Genomic DNA, 18,518 nt, shown 5'->3' with positions numbered 1-18,518 from the left:
GATAAAGCTCGAAATTCGAATTGAAACTCGAATCGAGTTTGGATAATTCACAATTCGAAGAGTTTTGACCAAAAAAAAAAGAGAATTTGAGTTTGAATTTTCACTTCAACCCTTAATAAACCTGCCCCTTAATCTGAGCTTTTTTAAAAAATATATTATTGGCCCATGGGACACTGGTGTGTGCATATTTTATAATTATTTGGGTACCTAGCTTTCTGTGAAGAGAGACCAGTTATATTTGCTTTACATTTTTTAAACATCACCATCTTCGATATGATTCATTTTTCTTCCCTTGCATTATACAGTTAATTACCTTCACCGTTTCACTCTGTTTTTGCATCTTTGTATATAAATGACGACTGCCCTGTTTCTGTGTATGCTGTGAGGGGTGTTTGGATTATTATTAGTTGTGTTCTTTTTTTTTAATTTTTATTTATTTTTTTGTCAACTTGTTGCTTCCCAGGATTCAGATCAGCAGATGCCATTCACAAAGCCCATTATTGCGTATTGCACTTCTCAAAGTAGCTTTGGCTTCAAACAAGCGTGCTAATATTTTTATCTGGGTTTTTCCCCCTAGCTCCGATGAGGCGGATTCCTCGCTCTGACAGTTCTGCTAAGTACAGCAGAGAACCTTGTAAGAGATCTTGTTCCATTATGTGCTGGGCAGCTGCATTACAGTGCTATGCAAGAAATGTCTGTCTCTCACAGCCCGCAAAAGCTGCACTTGGCTCTCGCTGTGCAATACTATCCTTTTGTCTAACACAGTGATCCCCAACCAGTAGCTCCTGAGCAACATGTTGCTCTCCAACCCCCTGGATGTTGCTCTCAGTGTCCTCAAAGCAGGAGCTTATTTTTGAATTTCTGTCATGGAGGCAAGTTTTGGCTGCATAAAAACCAGGTTCACTGCCAAACAGAACCTCAATGTAGGTTGACAATCTACATAGGGGCTACTAAATGGCCAATCACAGTGCTTATTTGGCACCCCAGGAACTTTTTTCATGCTGGTGTTGCTCCTCAACTCCTTTTACTTCTGAATGTTGCTCTCGGGTTCTAAAGGTTGGGGATCCCTGGTCTAACATAACAATTCCGCAGCCCCAAAAAATGCAGTTCTCTGTGTAACGGTCACCTGAGATGAGACAGGATAGAGAGGCCAGACCATGTTTTTCTATAGGTGTGCTGCACACAGGATATTAAACTAAGAGTGATAGTATGCCCTTAGTAAGTCAAAACAAAAGGAGCTTGTCTAATAACCAGAAGTTGTAAAGGGTCAATTTCAGTATGTATTGGTATTCTGAAGTTTTGAGGCTTGCTGTGAAGACCAATAATAAATAGTCAACTGTCCATAGCAATTCATCACCATTTATCATCATTCATATAGTGTTGTGATATGATCCATCTGATTGTTTGCTGCACGCCTGCCGCTACACATTATGGATAGCTATTTTAGCATAATGATTAAAACCTATGCCCATTTATATAGCATTATTTATTATTAATATATGAATACACACACAACACAAGTCCTGATGGGACTGTAACGTTGGGATTGTTTTTTAAAGTGGTTATTGTAGGCAGAGATACTCCATTAGAAGTTCTTTAACCTGGATAAAGAGTTGAGGACTAACCGTGCACTGCTTTGCTGTCCTGTGTGTGTTTTCTCTTCTGTATGTGTGTCCGTGGGAAAGCTTTGTGCTTCTCTGTTTTTGACAAGCCCTCTGCTTACTGTTTTTCCAACGCCATAGATGTTACATGTCGTTTTCACACTCCAAGTAAGGTTTGCCGAAAAAAGTACACTGGTGAAAGGGCAGATGAATTCATCATAAATGTTGCTCACCATTAAAAACTGTAGGGATAAGGGCAGGCAGGTACCGGCATTGTGTTGTGACTTCTTTTCTGTATATAAAGAATATTATAAGTGAGGCCCTAAGCTCAGTAAGTGACAGCAGCACAGAGCGTGTGCAGTGAATCAGCAGAAAAGAAGATGGGGAGCTACTGGGGCATCTTCAGAGACACAGATCTTTAATGCAAAAGGGCAGTGGTTGCCTTGGGCTGGTACAGAAACCCAAAACATAATGTACAACATTTCTACCCTACTTTGATGAGCTTTAGTTTTCCTCTTTTGAAGCCCCACTCAAAAGGAGCATTGCATAAGAACAGTGAATGCCACTTAAAGCGACATTGACACGTTCCTATACAAATCATAGGAACGTGTCAGTACCAAGTAGTTGCTGAAAGCCCCCCCCCCCGAACCTGCGCTGTCCCGACACTGCTAAAAGATCATATGTGCTGTTTCATTGACGCTTGGCTGTGGGCGGAGTGATCTTTCCATAGGCTGATTGCAAATGAAAACAGGACTTCAGCCTATGGAAGGATCGCTCCGCCCCCAGCCCAGAGTAACAGAAGCAAGGCAGAAGATCCGTTAGCTGTGTCAGCGGGTCGGCTTCGCAAAGATTTGCGGGTCTGGGGGCGGCTTTGAGGGGTTCTTTTAGGGGAACTATTCAGGCCCGGATTTGTGGAAAGGCCACCTAAGCCCGGTCCTATGGCGGCAGGATTTTAGGAGGCGCCATGCTGCCCAACCACACCCACATTGGTTCAAAAACACTGGGGATGCGCTGGAGATAAAATCATTTTTTAAATTTCCCGTGCGCCAATCCCCATTGCTCCAGTCTAGATAATGAAAATTTGCACGAATAAAGGGGAGGGGACAGGGGTGATGAACGGCAGTGGGGCTAGGGGTGCCCACTATGTAAATCCAGCCCTGAAACTATTGCGGGTGCCGCAACTACTTGATACTGACACATTCCTATGATTTTTATAGGTACATGTCAGTATCGTTTTAAATGGACACATTGCAGTAGAATGTAAAAAAAAAAAAAAAGGGGGGGGGCGCAAATAGTTTCAAATAAACGAAATGCTGCCATTTTCCATTTTGGCCTTGGATGTTGTATCTTTTCATTTGTCTCATTTCATACATTTTAAGTAAATTAGTTGTCATTTTAATCTGTTCCTGACAAAATCTGTAGAAACCGCTTTCCTATGTCATTAGAGATTTTCATTAGGGATTTATTTTTAAATTGAACGATGGATTTGATGATTACTGTGCTTTCACAAATATCAGGTTTTTTCACACGTATTAACTGCCCTGTATTTCACGGACACAGTTTAACAAGTGATAATGAGCTCTGTATATACAACTCCCCATTGCTGTGTTTTGGCTTAAGATGGCCATACCAGTAAAATGGTACAAAAGAATTTCTCGCATGATTCTTGGTACAGACAATTCCAACCAATATCTTTGTACTGTGGATATTGGTTGATATGTCAACTGGACAGGTCTGAAAATATTGGTTGACAATGTAAAGAAAGGAGGGTAAAATTACTTTTTTATTCTATATTAAACACATATACAGGTATGGGATCCGTTGTCCAGAAAGCTCCAAGCTATGGAAAGGCCGTCTCCCACAGCCTACGCATTTTATCTAAAGAATCCCAATTTTTAAAAATGTAAAAATTTGTTTATTTTTCTCTAATAATAAAACGGTACCTTGTATACGATCCAAACTAAGATATAATTAATCCTTATAGGAAGCAACCCCAGCTTATTTGGTTTATTTAATGGTTATATGATTTTCTAGATACTGTCATGGGAGCTTTTTTTTTTTTTTTTTTTAAACCGCATACGTTAATAGAGCTGCTCCAGCAGAATTCTGCACTGAAATCCGTTTCTCAAAAGAGCAAATAGATTTTTTTTTTTATATTTAATTTTGAAATCTGACATGGGGCTAGACATATTGTCAGTTTCCCAGCTGCCCCCAATCATGTGACTTGTGCTCTGATAAACTTCAGTCACTCTTTACTGCTGTACTGCAAGTAGGAGTGATATGCCCCCCCCCCAGCAGCCTAACAACAGAACAATGGGAAGGTAACAAGATAACGGCTCCCTAACACAAGATAACAGCTGCCTGGTAGATCTAAGAACAGCACTCAATAGTAAAATCCAGGCCCCACTGCGATACAGTCAGTTACATTGAGTATGAGAAACTACAGCCTGCCAGAAAGCAGTTTCATCCTAAAGTGCTGGCTCTTTCTGAAAGCACATGACCAGGCAAAATGACCTGAAATGGCTGCCTATTCACCAATATTACACTTGGTTCTGGTTCAGGAATTAAATTTTATAATGTGGAGTGAAATATTTGCAGTGTAATTTTGAAATAAAAAATACATCATAAAAATCATCACAGAATCCCTTTAAAGTATAAAGTTCCAAATTGCAAAAAGATCCATTATCTGAAAAACCCCAGGTCCCCAGCATTTTGGATAACAGGTCCCATACCTGTATTATTTTAGGTGCAAAGGTACATGCCATTTTCTTTAGGTCAGTTGTGGCCAAAACAACACAAATACAACTTCTTAAAGTAACCAAATGTCCACCTTAGTAAATTTAGCACACCATGGTATATGCAAAAGCGAAAACATGATTTAATATGCTTTAAGGTGAACTAAACCCTAAAAATTAATATGGCTAAAAATGCCATATTTTATAAACTGAACTTATTGTACAAGTCTAAAGTTTCAGCTTGTCAATAGCAGCAATGATCCAGGACTTCAAACTTGTCACAGGGGGTCTCCATCTTGCAAAGTGTCTGCGACACTCACATGCTCAGTGGGCTCTGAGCAGCTGTTGATAAGCTAAGCTTAGGGGTTGTCACAAATTATCAAGCAGAAAATAAAGTTGGTCTGTAATATAAACTGATGCTACAGGACTGATTATTAAATTCTGATGCTAGTTGCACAGGTTTCTTTGCTGCCATGTAGTAATTATCTGTATTAATTACTAATCAGCCTTATAGTGTGACATTTATATTCTATGTGTAATGTATACTGTGATTCGGTCCCTAAGCTCATTAAGTGACAGCAGCACAGAGCATGTGCAGTGAATCAGCAGAAAAAAAGATGGGGAGCTACTGGGGCATCTGGAGACACAGATCTTTACTGCTAAAGGGCTGTGGTTGCCTTGGGCTGGTAAGAAGCCCAAAACATAATGTACAACATGTCAAGCTACTTCAAGCTACTGCTTTATTTCTCCTCTGTACAACAACACATCTATATTCCATATAATACATCTATATTACAAACAATAACATGGGCTATTTTAGAAGTTGAAAATATTGTTTGGGCAGGTTTAAAGAAGCATTAATATTGGTAGGTCTGTTTTGAACTTGACTAAAACAATCATACAATTTTTCTCACATCTGTTAGATTTTTGTTAATGTTACAAATGAACAATCTTTCCTCGAACATTCATTGTTGGAAAGATTGTTCTGGCTTTACAGATCAACAGCAGTCGATTATGTAGTGGCTTTGTCTAGTGCACTGTTAATCTAAATACTGGTTTGGGACCTGTGATCCAGGACCCGAGGCTTTCCGGATAACGGATCTTTCCATAATTTGGATCTTCATACCTTAAGTCTACCAGAAAATCATGTAAATTTTAAATAAACCCAACAGGCTGGTTTTGCTTCCAATAAGGATTAATTATATCTTAGTTAGGATTAGGGCCGATAAAAATGATGGTTGATCCCAATGTTATTAATAGGGAAAAAAGATAAATATATAGGAAGGCCGGTATTTTTTTCCAGAAAAGGTGGCAACCCTAGTTGGGATCAAGTACAAGCTATTTTTTATTATTACAGAGAAAAAGGAAATCATTTTTAAAAATTTGGATAAAATGGAGTCTATGGGAGATGACTTTTCCCTAATTCAGACCTTTCTGGATAACTGGTTTCCAGATAACGGATCCCATACCTGTAAATACCATATAGGTACCAATAGGTTGGAAACATTAAGTAGCTTCATTGTCCTCTGTTTGTGCCTGATTAACTCAATAAATAAAAATACAGATTTTTTTCCTAATTAAACCCATAGGGGGAAATAAGGAGGTATGACGCCTCTTTAGTAGAAAGCTATATAAGTGATAATGCCTATTATTTTACTTAAGTGTATCGCTTCATATAACTAAGAGTGAAACACAGGCTGGGGATCATTTCATACATTTCCTATTCATTTTAAATGTGTTGTATGGTATAAAACAGCCCTTAAAATCTGTTTATTTATACTAGGGGGTCCATTTAGGGATTTTAGGATTTATGTTTTCAGCATTTGTTTAGTTTGTTTTTTTTTCTGTTCTTTTATTTTTAATTTGATTGTTTTTCCTTTGTCTCACATTCATTTTACTTTTCTTAAGTACCATTTTGTATTTTTTTGTTTTTGTTTCTTTTGTTTGTGTTCTTGCAGTAACACATGCACTGAAGAAATCCGATGATCCAGCTCCCAAAGCTGTGACCATGGAACTGGATCCCAACAGGTTTAAGTGCAAGTTTTTGGATTGCTCAAAATCTTTTCGCAAAGCAAAACTGCTGCACTACCATATGAAGTATTTCCATGGGATTGAGAAGGCAGAGCAGGATCAGAGCCTTGTGACCAGACATATGCAGACAAGAGGTTCTTTAGCTCATGAAAAGTCCAGCCAAGAAACTCCAAAGAGGAGACGGACCACCTCTGGTTCTATGCGTAAGACGTTTGCCTATTGTCTTATGGCTGTCTGTAGGGTTAGGTGTAGATTTAGTTTGTAATATTAGGCCTTGTTCACACTAGTGGATCTTTAAGCTTTGTGCCTTGAGGGAAGACGATAAAGTTGCTGTTTACTCCTGATATTTAGGTTATCTGGCCAGACCATCTACCATCTGTTGGCCACATATCGCTGATCTGTCTTCTCTTTAAGACAATAGCCCAAATAAGTGAAAGTAAAGGAACAGTAACACCAAAAAATAAAAGTGCTTTAAAGGAATGACAATATAATGTACTATTGCCCTGCACTGGTAAAACTGGTGTGTTTGCTTCAGAAAGACTACTATAGTTTATATAAACAAGCTGCTGTGTAGCCATGAGGGTAGCCATTCAAGCACAAGACACACAGTAGATAAGATATGTTCTCAAGAATCCCATTGTATACTACAGAGCTTTTCTGTTATCTGCTGTTTATCCTCTGCCTTTTATCCTTTTCCAGCTTTGAATTTCTGGCCCCATGGCTACATAGCAGCTTGTTTACCAAATCCACTATTTTGGATTTTGCCGAACTCCTGAATCCTTCACAGATGATTCAGCCGAATACCGAACCGAATCCAAATTTGCATATGCAAATAAGGGGCGGGAAGGGGGGAAAACATTTTTACTTTTGTTTTGTGACAAAAAGTCATGCGATTTCCCTCCCTGCCCCTAATTTGGACATGCAAATTAGGATTCGGATTCGGTTTGGCCGGGCAGAAGGATTCTGCCAAATCCGAATCCTGCTGAATCCTGAACCAGAATCCTGGATTCGGTACAACCCTAGTTTATATGAACTACCATATACTAGTTCGTCTGAAGCAAACACACCAGTCTTACCAGTGCAGCATGACCGTACATGATATTTCCATTACTTTAAAAGACTTTGGTGTTACTGTTCCTTTAACGAAGAAAAGCCCCACTTGCTTACTTTCTGATCTAATGATACCACTATACTGCAATCTGATGGTAAAACCACCACCAAAGAGACACACATACAATAATGGTTGGGCAGTAAGGCTGAAATCTACCAGGTTGCTTGACTATTGACATTGTATGTGTGTCTGTTTTGCATACATGTCATTGGTTGTCATAATTCTAAGACAGAAATGGCTTAGAATTCTAGGGGTAGACTGAGTTGTATTATATTCCTCCCATCTAGCTACACCAGTCACATTTATATCTATGGTGTTACATGAAAATCCTCATCTATATCTCTCCAATTTGTTGGACTGACTCGTTTTAAAATGCATTATCCTGCTCACCAAAAAAATATTGTGCAGTAACAAAATCAACTTTTGAAATTCCACCCGATCATGCAATTTAGATAAATATTTATGATGCAGAATTTCTCCTACAAGATTGGTGGTGTGAACGAGGCCTTACATTTGTTAGACTCATGAGTAATCATGGTTGAGACAAACTTATACTCCAGAGTGTAGACCTTTTGTCACATAATTGTTCTTCTTGGCCCATGAGTTAGGTAATTGTCTCCCTTCTTTTCACTAGCTTTCTGCCAGATATAATTATGTTCGAATAGATCCTTAATGCACCACATTAATGCCCAGCTAATCCGGCAGTATGCCTGGCCAAACTGCTTGACCAAAACGGGACATGTATGGACAGCGTTACTTGTAGAATTTGTTTTCTGTAGAGAAAATTTAAGTTGACTGTAAAGCCAAGAAGCACTGAAATTGCTGACTATTTAACCTGGATATGATTAAAGACACTTCTGTAATCTTTCTTTGCTTTACGTTAGAATGTCAAATTACAACTGAAAATAAGAGATTCATTTCCATTCTTGTACTGCCTTTTGTTTGGCTATAGTTGTTCCTCCTTATGTCCTGGACTCATCTCTGCACTAAATATTCTCACCTGGGTGGGGGTGTATGTCATATTCATAAAGAGACCTGCGTTGGTCCTGGTGTCCCCAGAATACCCACAGTGTGGGTGGACAAGTGTTTGGTTCTGAGTAGGGGGGTCGGTTGACAAGTAATTTTCAAAAACCTTTTGGATGATGTCCCTTCCAGGATTTGTTTCTGGTAGCTGGTCGGTGTGAAAATAACTGCTAGGTTGGGTATCAGTTTTGATTGGGTAAAACATGAGTTTGGTCAAGGGGCCAGTCACAATATATTAAGAAATATATTTAGGAAGTAATGTTGCACTACTGCAAAATTAAAAGGATGTTGGGAGTCACTGAGGAGTTGTATATATTTAACTGGATGCACTTGGCTAGTGAGAGACAATTTGGTTATGGTTTTGCCCTCCTTAACTGGCCAGCCTGCAAGAGAGCTTGCTGAACATAGCAGCGTTAAGCTTGATAAATAACCAATTTCAAAAGTGTTGTTATGGTAGAAAAGATGTTGTGTGGGCTGCAGACACCCAATGCTGATTTATAAACAGAGTTTTAAAAATATACAACATAGGCAGTTTGTCATAAAATTAAAGTTGGTGTTTGTGTTTAGACATTTCTCCCAATATATTAGTGCTGATTTCCTGCACATTAGATGCCAGTCTCAACCCTGGTTAATAGAAACAAATGTTGTGTTCCAAACACTTCCCTGTTGCCACCAATCAACTTGTGATATTTACCTACATGGTTAATTTGTTCCCTTCTTTAGACACTGCTCTTCAGATATCATTACGGAGTTCACCCCAGGATGGCAAAGGGGAGAGGTTAGGAGAAAAGAGAAGACATTCGATGCATGCCTCTTATACTTCAAACTCTTACCGTCCTTCCCTCAAAGAGAAGAGCAAGGAGAATCAGATCCAGAAAACACACAGCAAATCTGACAAACCACCAGAGAGTGGTAAGTAAACTTAGGTTGGAGTAGATCCAGCACTTTGAGCCAATGTTAGGGAAATTAAAATATTTTTAATAGCACATGGTAAAACTTCTAGATTTTCTATAAAGCTTATAGGGGATTTTTTATGAGGACTGTGTGACATTGTCATTTTTTTTTACACAGTTAAAGACAGAGAAAAGATGAGAGAGAAACTTAAGGATTCATTGAATCTAAAGGCTAAAAAGAAAAAAAAGAAGAAAAAGAAAGGCAAGTTAGGTAAGCGTTGAGCTGTTTGAAGTACAATTAATATAGTCATCTTCTTCCCTTTGATGAAGTTTGGCAACTGTGGATTGCTGCTTCTTGCTCCCCAGTACCCACAACAAATTCTAAGTACTTAATATTGTATATTGATGTGATACCTTTTCATTTTTAAAATACATCAAGGTTTACTTTTATTATATCTCTAATAGCACCTGCTACTCTTCTTTCACAGAGATCTCTGGTAGTGAAGAAAACCTTGATATATCTAAAGAGCTGTCTCCCAAAAAAACACAAGTTATCCAACAGAATCCTGATTTTAAGCCATCCTGTCAAGTGAAAAGTGCACCACTGAGAAGCACAGATCATGGCCGAAGAAAAGACACAGGAAGCATAAGTGGTAAGGATGTGTTTTTTAGGTGTGAGGTTTCACTTGGGATACAGGGGGAGCTCCTTTCATGGAAAAATGTAGCACTAATTGCTAGCCTTGCTTCATTGTGAATTGTTCTTTTCTAAATGGTTAAGTTGGGTTGATATTTGTAATTTATAAATATTTAAATAACCCATAAAACAACCTCACTGTCCTCACTGTGAAGAACAGCCTACACTGCTGCTTCAGAAGAAAGTTCTTTTCCTCTAGTCTGAAGGGGAAGCCTCTGGTGCATTGGTTTTTTTTCTATGAGAAAAAAGATCCCCCACTATCTGTCTTTAATGTCCTCTAATGTACTTGTAAAGTGTAATCATGCCCCATCGCAAGCACCTTTTTTTTTTCAGAAGACACAACCTCAACTGTGACATTCTACCCTCATAGTTTCCATGACTCTCACCATTCTGGTTGCATGCCTCTGTGGCTCATTAATATCTCTGGTACTGGAGCCCAAAACTGCAATGCATATTCAAGGTGAAGCCTTGCCAGGGATCTATGAAGAGGCAAAGTTATGTTTTTATCCCTCTAGTTAAGCCTTTTTTATGCAAGTCAGCACTTTATTTGGTTTAGTAGCCACTTAATGACACTACCTAGAATTGAGAAATCCTTCTCAATTAAGGGTACTCCCACCCCAACACTATCATTAAGTGTATAACGCACTTGAACATTGAACCTCATTTGCTAGTTTTCCGCCCATCTTTCCAATTTTGTCAAATTGCTCTGCAACGTGGCTGCATCTTGCAAGGAATTATAGTTTTGCACAATTTTATATAATCAGTAATTTAAATACTCGCCTCAAGGTCATTTATAAACAAATCAAATTGCAAAGACCCAATAACACCCCTGTGGTACTCCTGCTAACATTAGTATTAGAAAATACTCTGTTTACCACCACACTTTGTAATCTATCCTTCAGCCAGAGGAAATTCCATTCTCTGTGACCTATAAGTCTAATTCCAGATGTGGCCGCATAGTTGCTGGCATGCAGAGTGGATTTTGCTGCCAAAATGCATTTCAGCACGTAAATCTGCTCCATGTGACTGCACCTGAGCCGATGCAGTGGCTCTGGTTGTAGGAGCAAGGATAGGATGATGTTAGCATAGTTTATGGATAAATTGCGGAATAAGCCACTTCTGGCATTAGCCTTAGGTTTTTAATCAATATTTTTTTTTTTTTTCAGATGAGGATACTTTGAGTGATTCCTGCACTGAAAGTTTGCTTTGGAGCGATGATGATGACTACAACGAAGAGATTGATGTGACCAATGCTGATGAAGAACTAGAGGAAGAGCCTGGAGATTGTGAAATAGTGAGGTGCATGTGTGAGGTGCAAGATGAGAATGATTTTATGATTCAGGTAAGCTTATCAGAAAGGAAAGCAAAGTGAACTTATACTATGATAATCTGTAGAGGGGGCTACACAGGAAAATGGTCCTTGATGTTCAGGCAATACAGATGTGGAATTCAGAGAACAGAAATTTGTATGATTTGGTCAGATCATACAATGTGTGTAGAAATGCCTTGTATAGAATATTGGCATAGTGTAAGTAGGGGATCAAGGGCTTTAAATTGCATTGAAGTATTGACAAATCTTCTCTACTGTAAGCGACTAATCTCCCTGAAATGCCTTCCCGCCGGCAAGAAAACTGATTGCTTCGGATTTCCGAAGTTGCCTCACGACGAAACTTTGGGCGACTTCGGAAATCCGAAGCGATTAGTATTCTTGCCGGCGGGAAGGCATTTTCCGGAGATAAATCATCCACAGTAGAGAAGATTTGTCGCTGGGCAACTAATCTACCAATCTGCCACCAACCTAAATGTGAAAGGAAACCCGTGTGGCCATTTGACACATCAGCACTGCAGACTCTTAAGCAACAACAGATCTAGAGCTATCCCATTTTCACAGCAAGTAGTGGGTTATTTTTTCCCATGTGCCAAGTGGTAAATAGAACACCGAGAACAATAATCAGTGGGGTGCCAATTTGTTATCCACCCCAAGTGATTGTAACTGCTTACCCGAGACCCTGGGCCAGTGCTCCTGTTCGCTGAACATGATTTGCTTTGTATGCAGTGTGAAGAATGCCTTTGCTGGCAGCATGGTGTCTGCATGGGTCTATTAGAAGAGAACGTTCCTGAGAAATACAAATGTTATATTTGCCAGGATCCACCAGGTACAGTTTGATTTGTATTTGTTTGTGCTGTGTCTGACTGCAACATTTGACAGCACCGTTTGTGTGGGACCAACCTGCCCTATTTTTGGTTTAGGTCAGAGGCTGAGTCTGAAGTATTGGTATGACAAGGACTGGCTGGACAAGGGACATATGCATGGCTTGTCATGTCTGGAGGAAAACTACTCTCATCAGAATGCAAGGAAAATTGTGGCTACACATCAGCTTCTAGGGGATGTACAGCGAGTGATTGAGGTTCTGCATGGACTGCAGTTGAAGATGAGTATCTTACAGTACGTTATACTGTTTTACTCTTTTTATATCTGGAAATGAAATAACAATGAATGAACATTTTAGGCTAGGGCCAGATGATGTTTAGCAATGCGGATTCTACGCAGGTTGAGAATCTGCTGCACTGCTGCTCCCCTTGCCTTTCAACTGTGGGCAGATTTTGGCACAAAATGCAAAATGTTGCGAAATCCGCCATGTCTGCGAGCGGAAACAATGATTCCGGGTGCAGCCAGACAAGGAGAAAAATACACACACTTGCAGTATACCAATATGCATCAGTAATTCCACACAAAATTGGAGTGCTCACCTCAGACACTTTTCCTTTCGGATCAGGTGCTTCTAGCAGTATTCGATCATGCCTGCCACGGATCCAAACTGATTATAGAAATCCAATATACTGCAGCACACTGTAATTTGTGTAAATATAAAGATGTGCTTTATTGGCTCAAATACAAGCAGACATGTGGCAACGTTTCGGGCCTCGCAGGACCCTTTCTCAAGGATCTGAAGCCAATATGCATCAGATCCATAGTTTTCAACTAAAAGGAATATAATGAACAATACAACGGTCTGTAGTGGATTGAAACGTGTAGATATCTGAATTTGCTGGTATGTAGTAAAAAAGTTGCTCGAAATGAACAGTTGCCGTGAATTGCAGTTGCTTTTATTCTCTGTTGGATATATATAGATATAGCGATAGATAGATATAAATATACATACATACATACATACATACATACATACATACATACATACATACATACATACATACTTAATTAATTAATAAATATATTTGTAAAGATTTTTTTATGATATCTGTTCTGGGGACTGACTGAGCTTTCCAGATCAGTAAATTAAATTTTTGCCTTTTTATCACTCTCACCCAGACAGAATTCCTATGTTTTCTATAATAGAGGATACAATTTCAGCTCTTTAGATGCATAAAATTACAATAGATACGTTTTTATGCTCCCTATTCCTTCGTATTCATACGGCATCTTGATCCCTTTTGTTGTCTAAACAGAAGCAAAGAGCATCCAGATCTGAAATTCTGGGGCCAACCTTGGAAACAGCAAGCAGTGAATGACAAATGTTACATCAAGCGCAGCTTGGAGGAAAACGTGTGCAAAGGTGACTCCACAAATCACAGGACTTACAACGGTGCCATGGACAGGCCCTCCCCCATTCCTTCTGTGGAGGAATCTTACATCACAAGCGAACACTGTTACCAAAAACCTAGGACCTATTACCCTGCAGTAGAACAGAGACTGGTTGTGGAAACACGCAGTTCGGCGTTGGATGGCGGAGTGGAGCGAATACGGCAGAACAGGGAAGACTCAATTGCTGAGAGACTTGGGTGGGAGTTGGACAGGGAGCTAATAAAAACTGAGAGTGAATCAAAGCATAATTACTGTAAGGTGAGTCATTGGGTGTATGAATTATATTATCTTGAAAACATACTCAATGCATTTGTCTGCTATGAGTGACCGCCAGACAAGAGCTGACACTTTGTGGATTTGTAGCCCCATAAACAGAATCAAGGATATTTTAGTCAATCTCTGAATTTCTGTATCCGACACAATATATTGTACTTGCGTATGATTTTTGGCTTGAAGTAAGAAGTTAACTCCTGCAGTGTGGGTTGTTTGGATGCTTGTTTGCAGTCTTAACGTGTACTGTATTGTATGAGTAGACATGCGCAAAAGTTGCAAGAAATGAAGTTCTTCAGAGTGGTCATGGTGATAAATAGTGCTCATAGTCATCAAGTTTAGTTGAATTTCTTTGCCGTGAAATGCACCCCGGTGCTGGAGTTCCAGCCACTACTGTTTACAGTTACTATATTCTTCTGCAGTTGTACTACTAATTCATCCATATACATTCCAGCTGTTTTCTAATTCATAACCACTGTACTTAAGCAGGTAAGAGAATGCCTGTCCAAGAGGAACCCTCCTCAAGAAGCCACGCATCCTCAGCCGATTGATATTAGCGACGATGGGGTCAGCTCACAGATACAGTGGCAACTCAACTTACTGGCACATTTGGAGTCTCTGCAGGATGAAGTCACTCACCGGATGGATTTCATTGAGAAGGAACTTGACGGTAATATGCAGCATATTTCTAACTCCTTGTATCTCTTGAGACTACCTTACTGGCAATACATACCGTATATACTCGAGTATAAGCCGTCCCGAGTATAAGCCGAGGTACCTAATTTTACCTCCAAAAACTGGGAAAGCTTATTGACTCGAGTATAAGCCTAGGGTGAGAAATGCAGCAGTATATGGTAAGTTTCAATCAAAAAATTTAGGGTTTCTGCTCCCATTGGAGGTGCCAGCGTCTCATTTTTGGATGCGGGCGACCATTCTTGGATGCGGGCGACCATTCTTGGACGCCGGCGACTATTCTTGGACGCCGGCGACTATTCTTGGACGCCGGCGACTATTCTTGGACGCCGGCGACTATTCTTGGACGCCGGCGACTATTCTTGGACGCCGGCGACTATTCTTGGACGCCGGCGACTATTCTTGGACGCCGGCGACTATTCTTAGATGACGGCGACTATTCTTAGACGCCGGCGACCGTTTTTGCGCTTGACCCGAGTATAAGCCGAGGTAGAGTTTTTCAGCATATTTTGGGGGCTGAAAAACTCGGCTTATACTCGAGTATATACGGTACTGTATCTTGCTAGAGAACGGAGAATATCAGAGCTTTTTAATTGTATGAAAATAGGTGTTGGTGACAGTTGTGTTGGTTTTAGACATTTCTTAAGGATAGTAGAGACAAGGGTACAGCATAGATGGTGGGTAATGTGACTATAGAATTGTAGCAGGAGTTACGTGTGGGTCAGGCCCCATTACACAAAGTACCGTGTTTCTCAGTAGCTGACCTTTCCAATTTGCTAAGTCTTCTCAAAAGAGGACAAACTTATTTTTGACATTTACTCCTTTGCTTTAACATGCTTTCCTAAATTATTAATGGACTCTCTCTTGTTTTTCTGCAGTGCTAGAGAGTTTCTTGGACTACACAGGAGAACTAGAGCCTCCGGAACCCCTTGCACGGCTTCCTCAGCTCAAACATCGGATCAAACAGCTCCTGATGGACCTTGGCAAAGTGGAGCAAATAGCTCTCTACTGCTCAACATGAGGAACATACAATGTGGATCTTGGCTGGTCCTCTGTAAGACTGTACAGGGCTCTGGCATTACAGAGCTTGGCAAAGGCATGCAAACTGCATGTGCTGCGGACAGACTGCAGGGCTGAACAAGGACATGATCGGCCTCAAAGCAAAGACACTCTGTTGTTATACTTTCATAATGACGAGTATTTTCCAAAAAAAAAAATGTAGTGCTGAGGCTTGGGTCTTTCCGTTTTCGCGCCTTTGTTGCCATGATTTGTTAGCCGCTTATTTTGTAGCGTCTCTTTTGTAGCTTCTTCAGTCTTTCAATGCCAGTAGGGGGCATTGTAGTTCCCTGGCACAGAAAGTGGTTGTTATTTTTGCTCTTAAAATTGTGTTTGTTCTAATGAGAATTTTTTTTTCTTTGAAATGTGACTTGAAATGTTGCCACTAAGGACAGTCCTGATAGCAAAAAAAATATGCATTGTGGAGACTATCTGCAAATTGTTCTGCTGTTTTATTTAAGTGTTTGCTGGATTCTCTCTTCCTTTTCAATACATATAGAGCAGTATTTAATCATCAAGAACTGTCATGTTATCCCCGTGAGAAATGTTCTACTTTTCCATTGTATTCTGTTGCCGCTGTGTTTGTAGCTATTCTGTTCTGGGCTTTTTTTTTTTTTTGGCTTGTTGTACTTGCGGTAATGGTACACTGACGCTGTACGGTTTATCTTAATGGCTACGGCATGATATGTAGAGAATGATCTACAACATAACTTTTTGTATACTTAATTTCTAGTAAATTATGGCCAATCTGTGCCTACAGAGCAAGGGAAAATGAAATGTATGCTTTTGAATTTGATATTTAATATGGCGGTCATTCCTATGTTTAAATACTAATCTTTTTCAAAACGATGATGTGCTTATCATAGAAAAAGAGGTACTTAGTTCCCCTACAGTGTGAACCTCAGAAATCAGATCTGATGCTTATCATATTATCATTCCAGGAACTACATGAGACTTTCCACTATGACTTTATACACATGGCCTTTGCCAAGAAAGCCACTGGATTTCAATCTGCCATGTCCTTAAGGATGTCGCACACACAATCATGGTGTAACAAAGAGAAATATACAGTATGTATTTGACCTTTTACTGTCAAAGTGGTCTACAACAGAAGACTTCACGGGCCCGGTAGTAGAAGTGAAATCCGTAGGGCTTTAGAAAGTTTTGTTAATTTTTTTTTATAGTGAGGAATGAGAATGCTGCTTGCTAAAATTCTGCTAGTAATGATTCATTTTTTTTTTTTTTTTTTTTCAATCCCATAAATGCGGTTGGGCTGCACTTGTATTTTTAATGCACTATAGAGATGCCCCGGCATCTTCCCACTGTCTTTAGGCAAACATTTATTCTGTTTCTTTTTTTTACTGTTTTGTTTTAAAGGCCAGAAACACCAGAAAATTAAAATGTCTTCTGTGCACTTACATGTGACACTCACCTAGTGAGTATATAATGTCTGAAGATACCACAGCTGATCTACCAGATAGAAATTATAGATATTCCATTTCAAATGAATACTTTTTCGGTTTTTGGTGTTATTGATACTTTTCTACATTTTTTTTGTTTTGGTTTTTTTTTTCCTAATCTACAAACATTACAGTCCACACAAAATATAATATTGGCGGCCCAGTAAATGATTGCCTGTATCAGTAAAATTTTCAACTTCATTATTGTCCTTTTGTTCCCTTATAAAATTATTTTGGTTACCATTCAGTATGGTATCAAGGAGAACCACTGAATTTGCCATCGAAATTAAAAAACAAGTCTTTATTGGGAGAGGGTTTTTTTCTTTAAGGAACCATTCTTAAAATAAAAGAAAAATTGGGTAAAAGACTTTGCATGTTGTGTGATATTAATGATCTGAACAACATTTCCGTGGGAAGGAGGGAGCTAGGCGGGACCATGTAGCATAGGGGAACCGAAGAAGGAAATCCAGGCCTGCATCCATTGGAGGCACCACAGCATGAGGATGAAGGACCAAAGGTGTGCACACTTTTGGGATGGTGGGGGGGGCCCCGAGTGTAAATCAGGCCATGCCTGTGTGACTACTTAGACTGCTAGCCTTGCCTGCTTCTTTACAGGCTTCTGCTACATTGTTTTAAAAGTCAGTCGAGCAGAGAACAGTAAGAGACATACTGCTTTTCGGACAGAGGAGAGGGGGAAAGGATTTTATGCCACTCTTTTCCTAACAAGAAATGCTTCAGGTGAGATGAGGCCTATTTTGAAAGCTGAACCAGACCGTTGAAGATTCAGAGTTTGAAGATGGAGTCAATCCAAACTGTGAAGGCAGCAATACATCTGTGAGAATGGCTTTGTACCATCAATTTAAAGGATGGCTATTGCAATTCACCTGTCTGCCGTTAGGCTGTCCATGTTTCCCAGGATGTTTCCCAAGATTTTGGTCTTGGTTATCGCAAAGCTACAAAAGCACAGCCTAGAGGTATATCACAACCTCAAATTATTAGCAAGGGAGGAAAATATGCTGATGCAGCACAGAGACAAAGCAACTCTCACTGCAGGGATATCACTCATATGTGAAAAAAGTTGTCATATAAAGACATACCCATAAATCCATATACAGGGGCGATCCTGCCCATTTTGGCCCTGCCTTCGTTTTGCCACAGTTGCGCTCTGTGCACTAGATGAGCCGAATTTCCCGGTTGAAAAATGGAAATTTGGCTCTTAAAGTTACCAGGAGCTGCATTTTTCCCGCCCCTGGCAACCAGGGGGGCACTGCCGCCTGAGGTGAGTGTCTGAACTCGCCTCGTTGGCGGAGTGCCCATGTCCATATACCTCCTCCCCTGTTGATAACA

The 18,518-nt window shown here is 39.8% G+C and overlaps 1 protein-coding gene across 5 annotated transcripts in view; it reads left to right on the top strand.

Annotated features, from left to right (window-relative positions):
* The window catches only part of phf20.L (PHD finger protein 20 L homeolog), a 42,808-nt gene extending 25,270 nt beyond the window's left edge, over window positions 1-17,538 (top strand). For 2 of the 5 annotated variants that reach the window (XM_041577350.1, XM_041577351.1), the window contains exons 10-20: window positions 578-634; window positions 6,295-6,570; window positions 9,225-9,413; window positions 9,573-9,665; window positions 9,883-10,047; window positions 11,255-11,430; window positions 12,145-12,244; window positions 12,339-12,534; window positions 13,557-13,950; window positions 14,449-14,632; window positions 15,534-17,538. In XM_041577350.1, the coding sequence (XP_041433284.1) occupies window positions 578-634; window positions 6,295-6,570; window positions 9,225-9,413; window positions 9,573-9,665; window positions 9,883-10,047; window positions 11,255-11,430; window positions 12,145-12,244; window positions 12,339-12,534; window positions 13,557-13,950; window positions 14,449-14,632; window positions 15,534-15,676 (1,973 nt within the window). In that variant the 3' untranslated portion in view covers window positions 15,677-17,538. The remainder of the gene's footprint in view (window positions 1-577; window positions 635-6,294; window positions 6,571-9,224; window positions 9,414-9,572; window positions 9,666-9,882; window positions 10,048-11,254; window positions 11,431-12,144; window positions 12,245-12,338; window positions 12,535-13,556; window positions 13,951-14,448; window positions 14,633-15,533) is intronic. The other 3 variants (XM_041577352.1, XM_018235229.2, XM_018235232.2) reach the window with 3 other exon arrangements.
* Window positions 17,539-18,518: the final 980 nt, after the last annotated feature.

The sequence above is a fragment of the Xenopus laevis genome, chromosome 9_10L (genome assembly GCF_017654675.1).
Source record: "Xenopus laevis strain J_2021 chromosome 9_10L, Xenopus_laevis_v10.1, whole genome shotgun sequence".
Classification (NCBI taxonomy): Eukaryota; Metazoa; Chordata; class Amphibia; order Anura; family Pipidae; genus Xenopus; species Xenopus laevis.
This window is presented reverse-complemented; position numbering and strand designations above follow the sequence as displayed.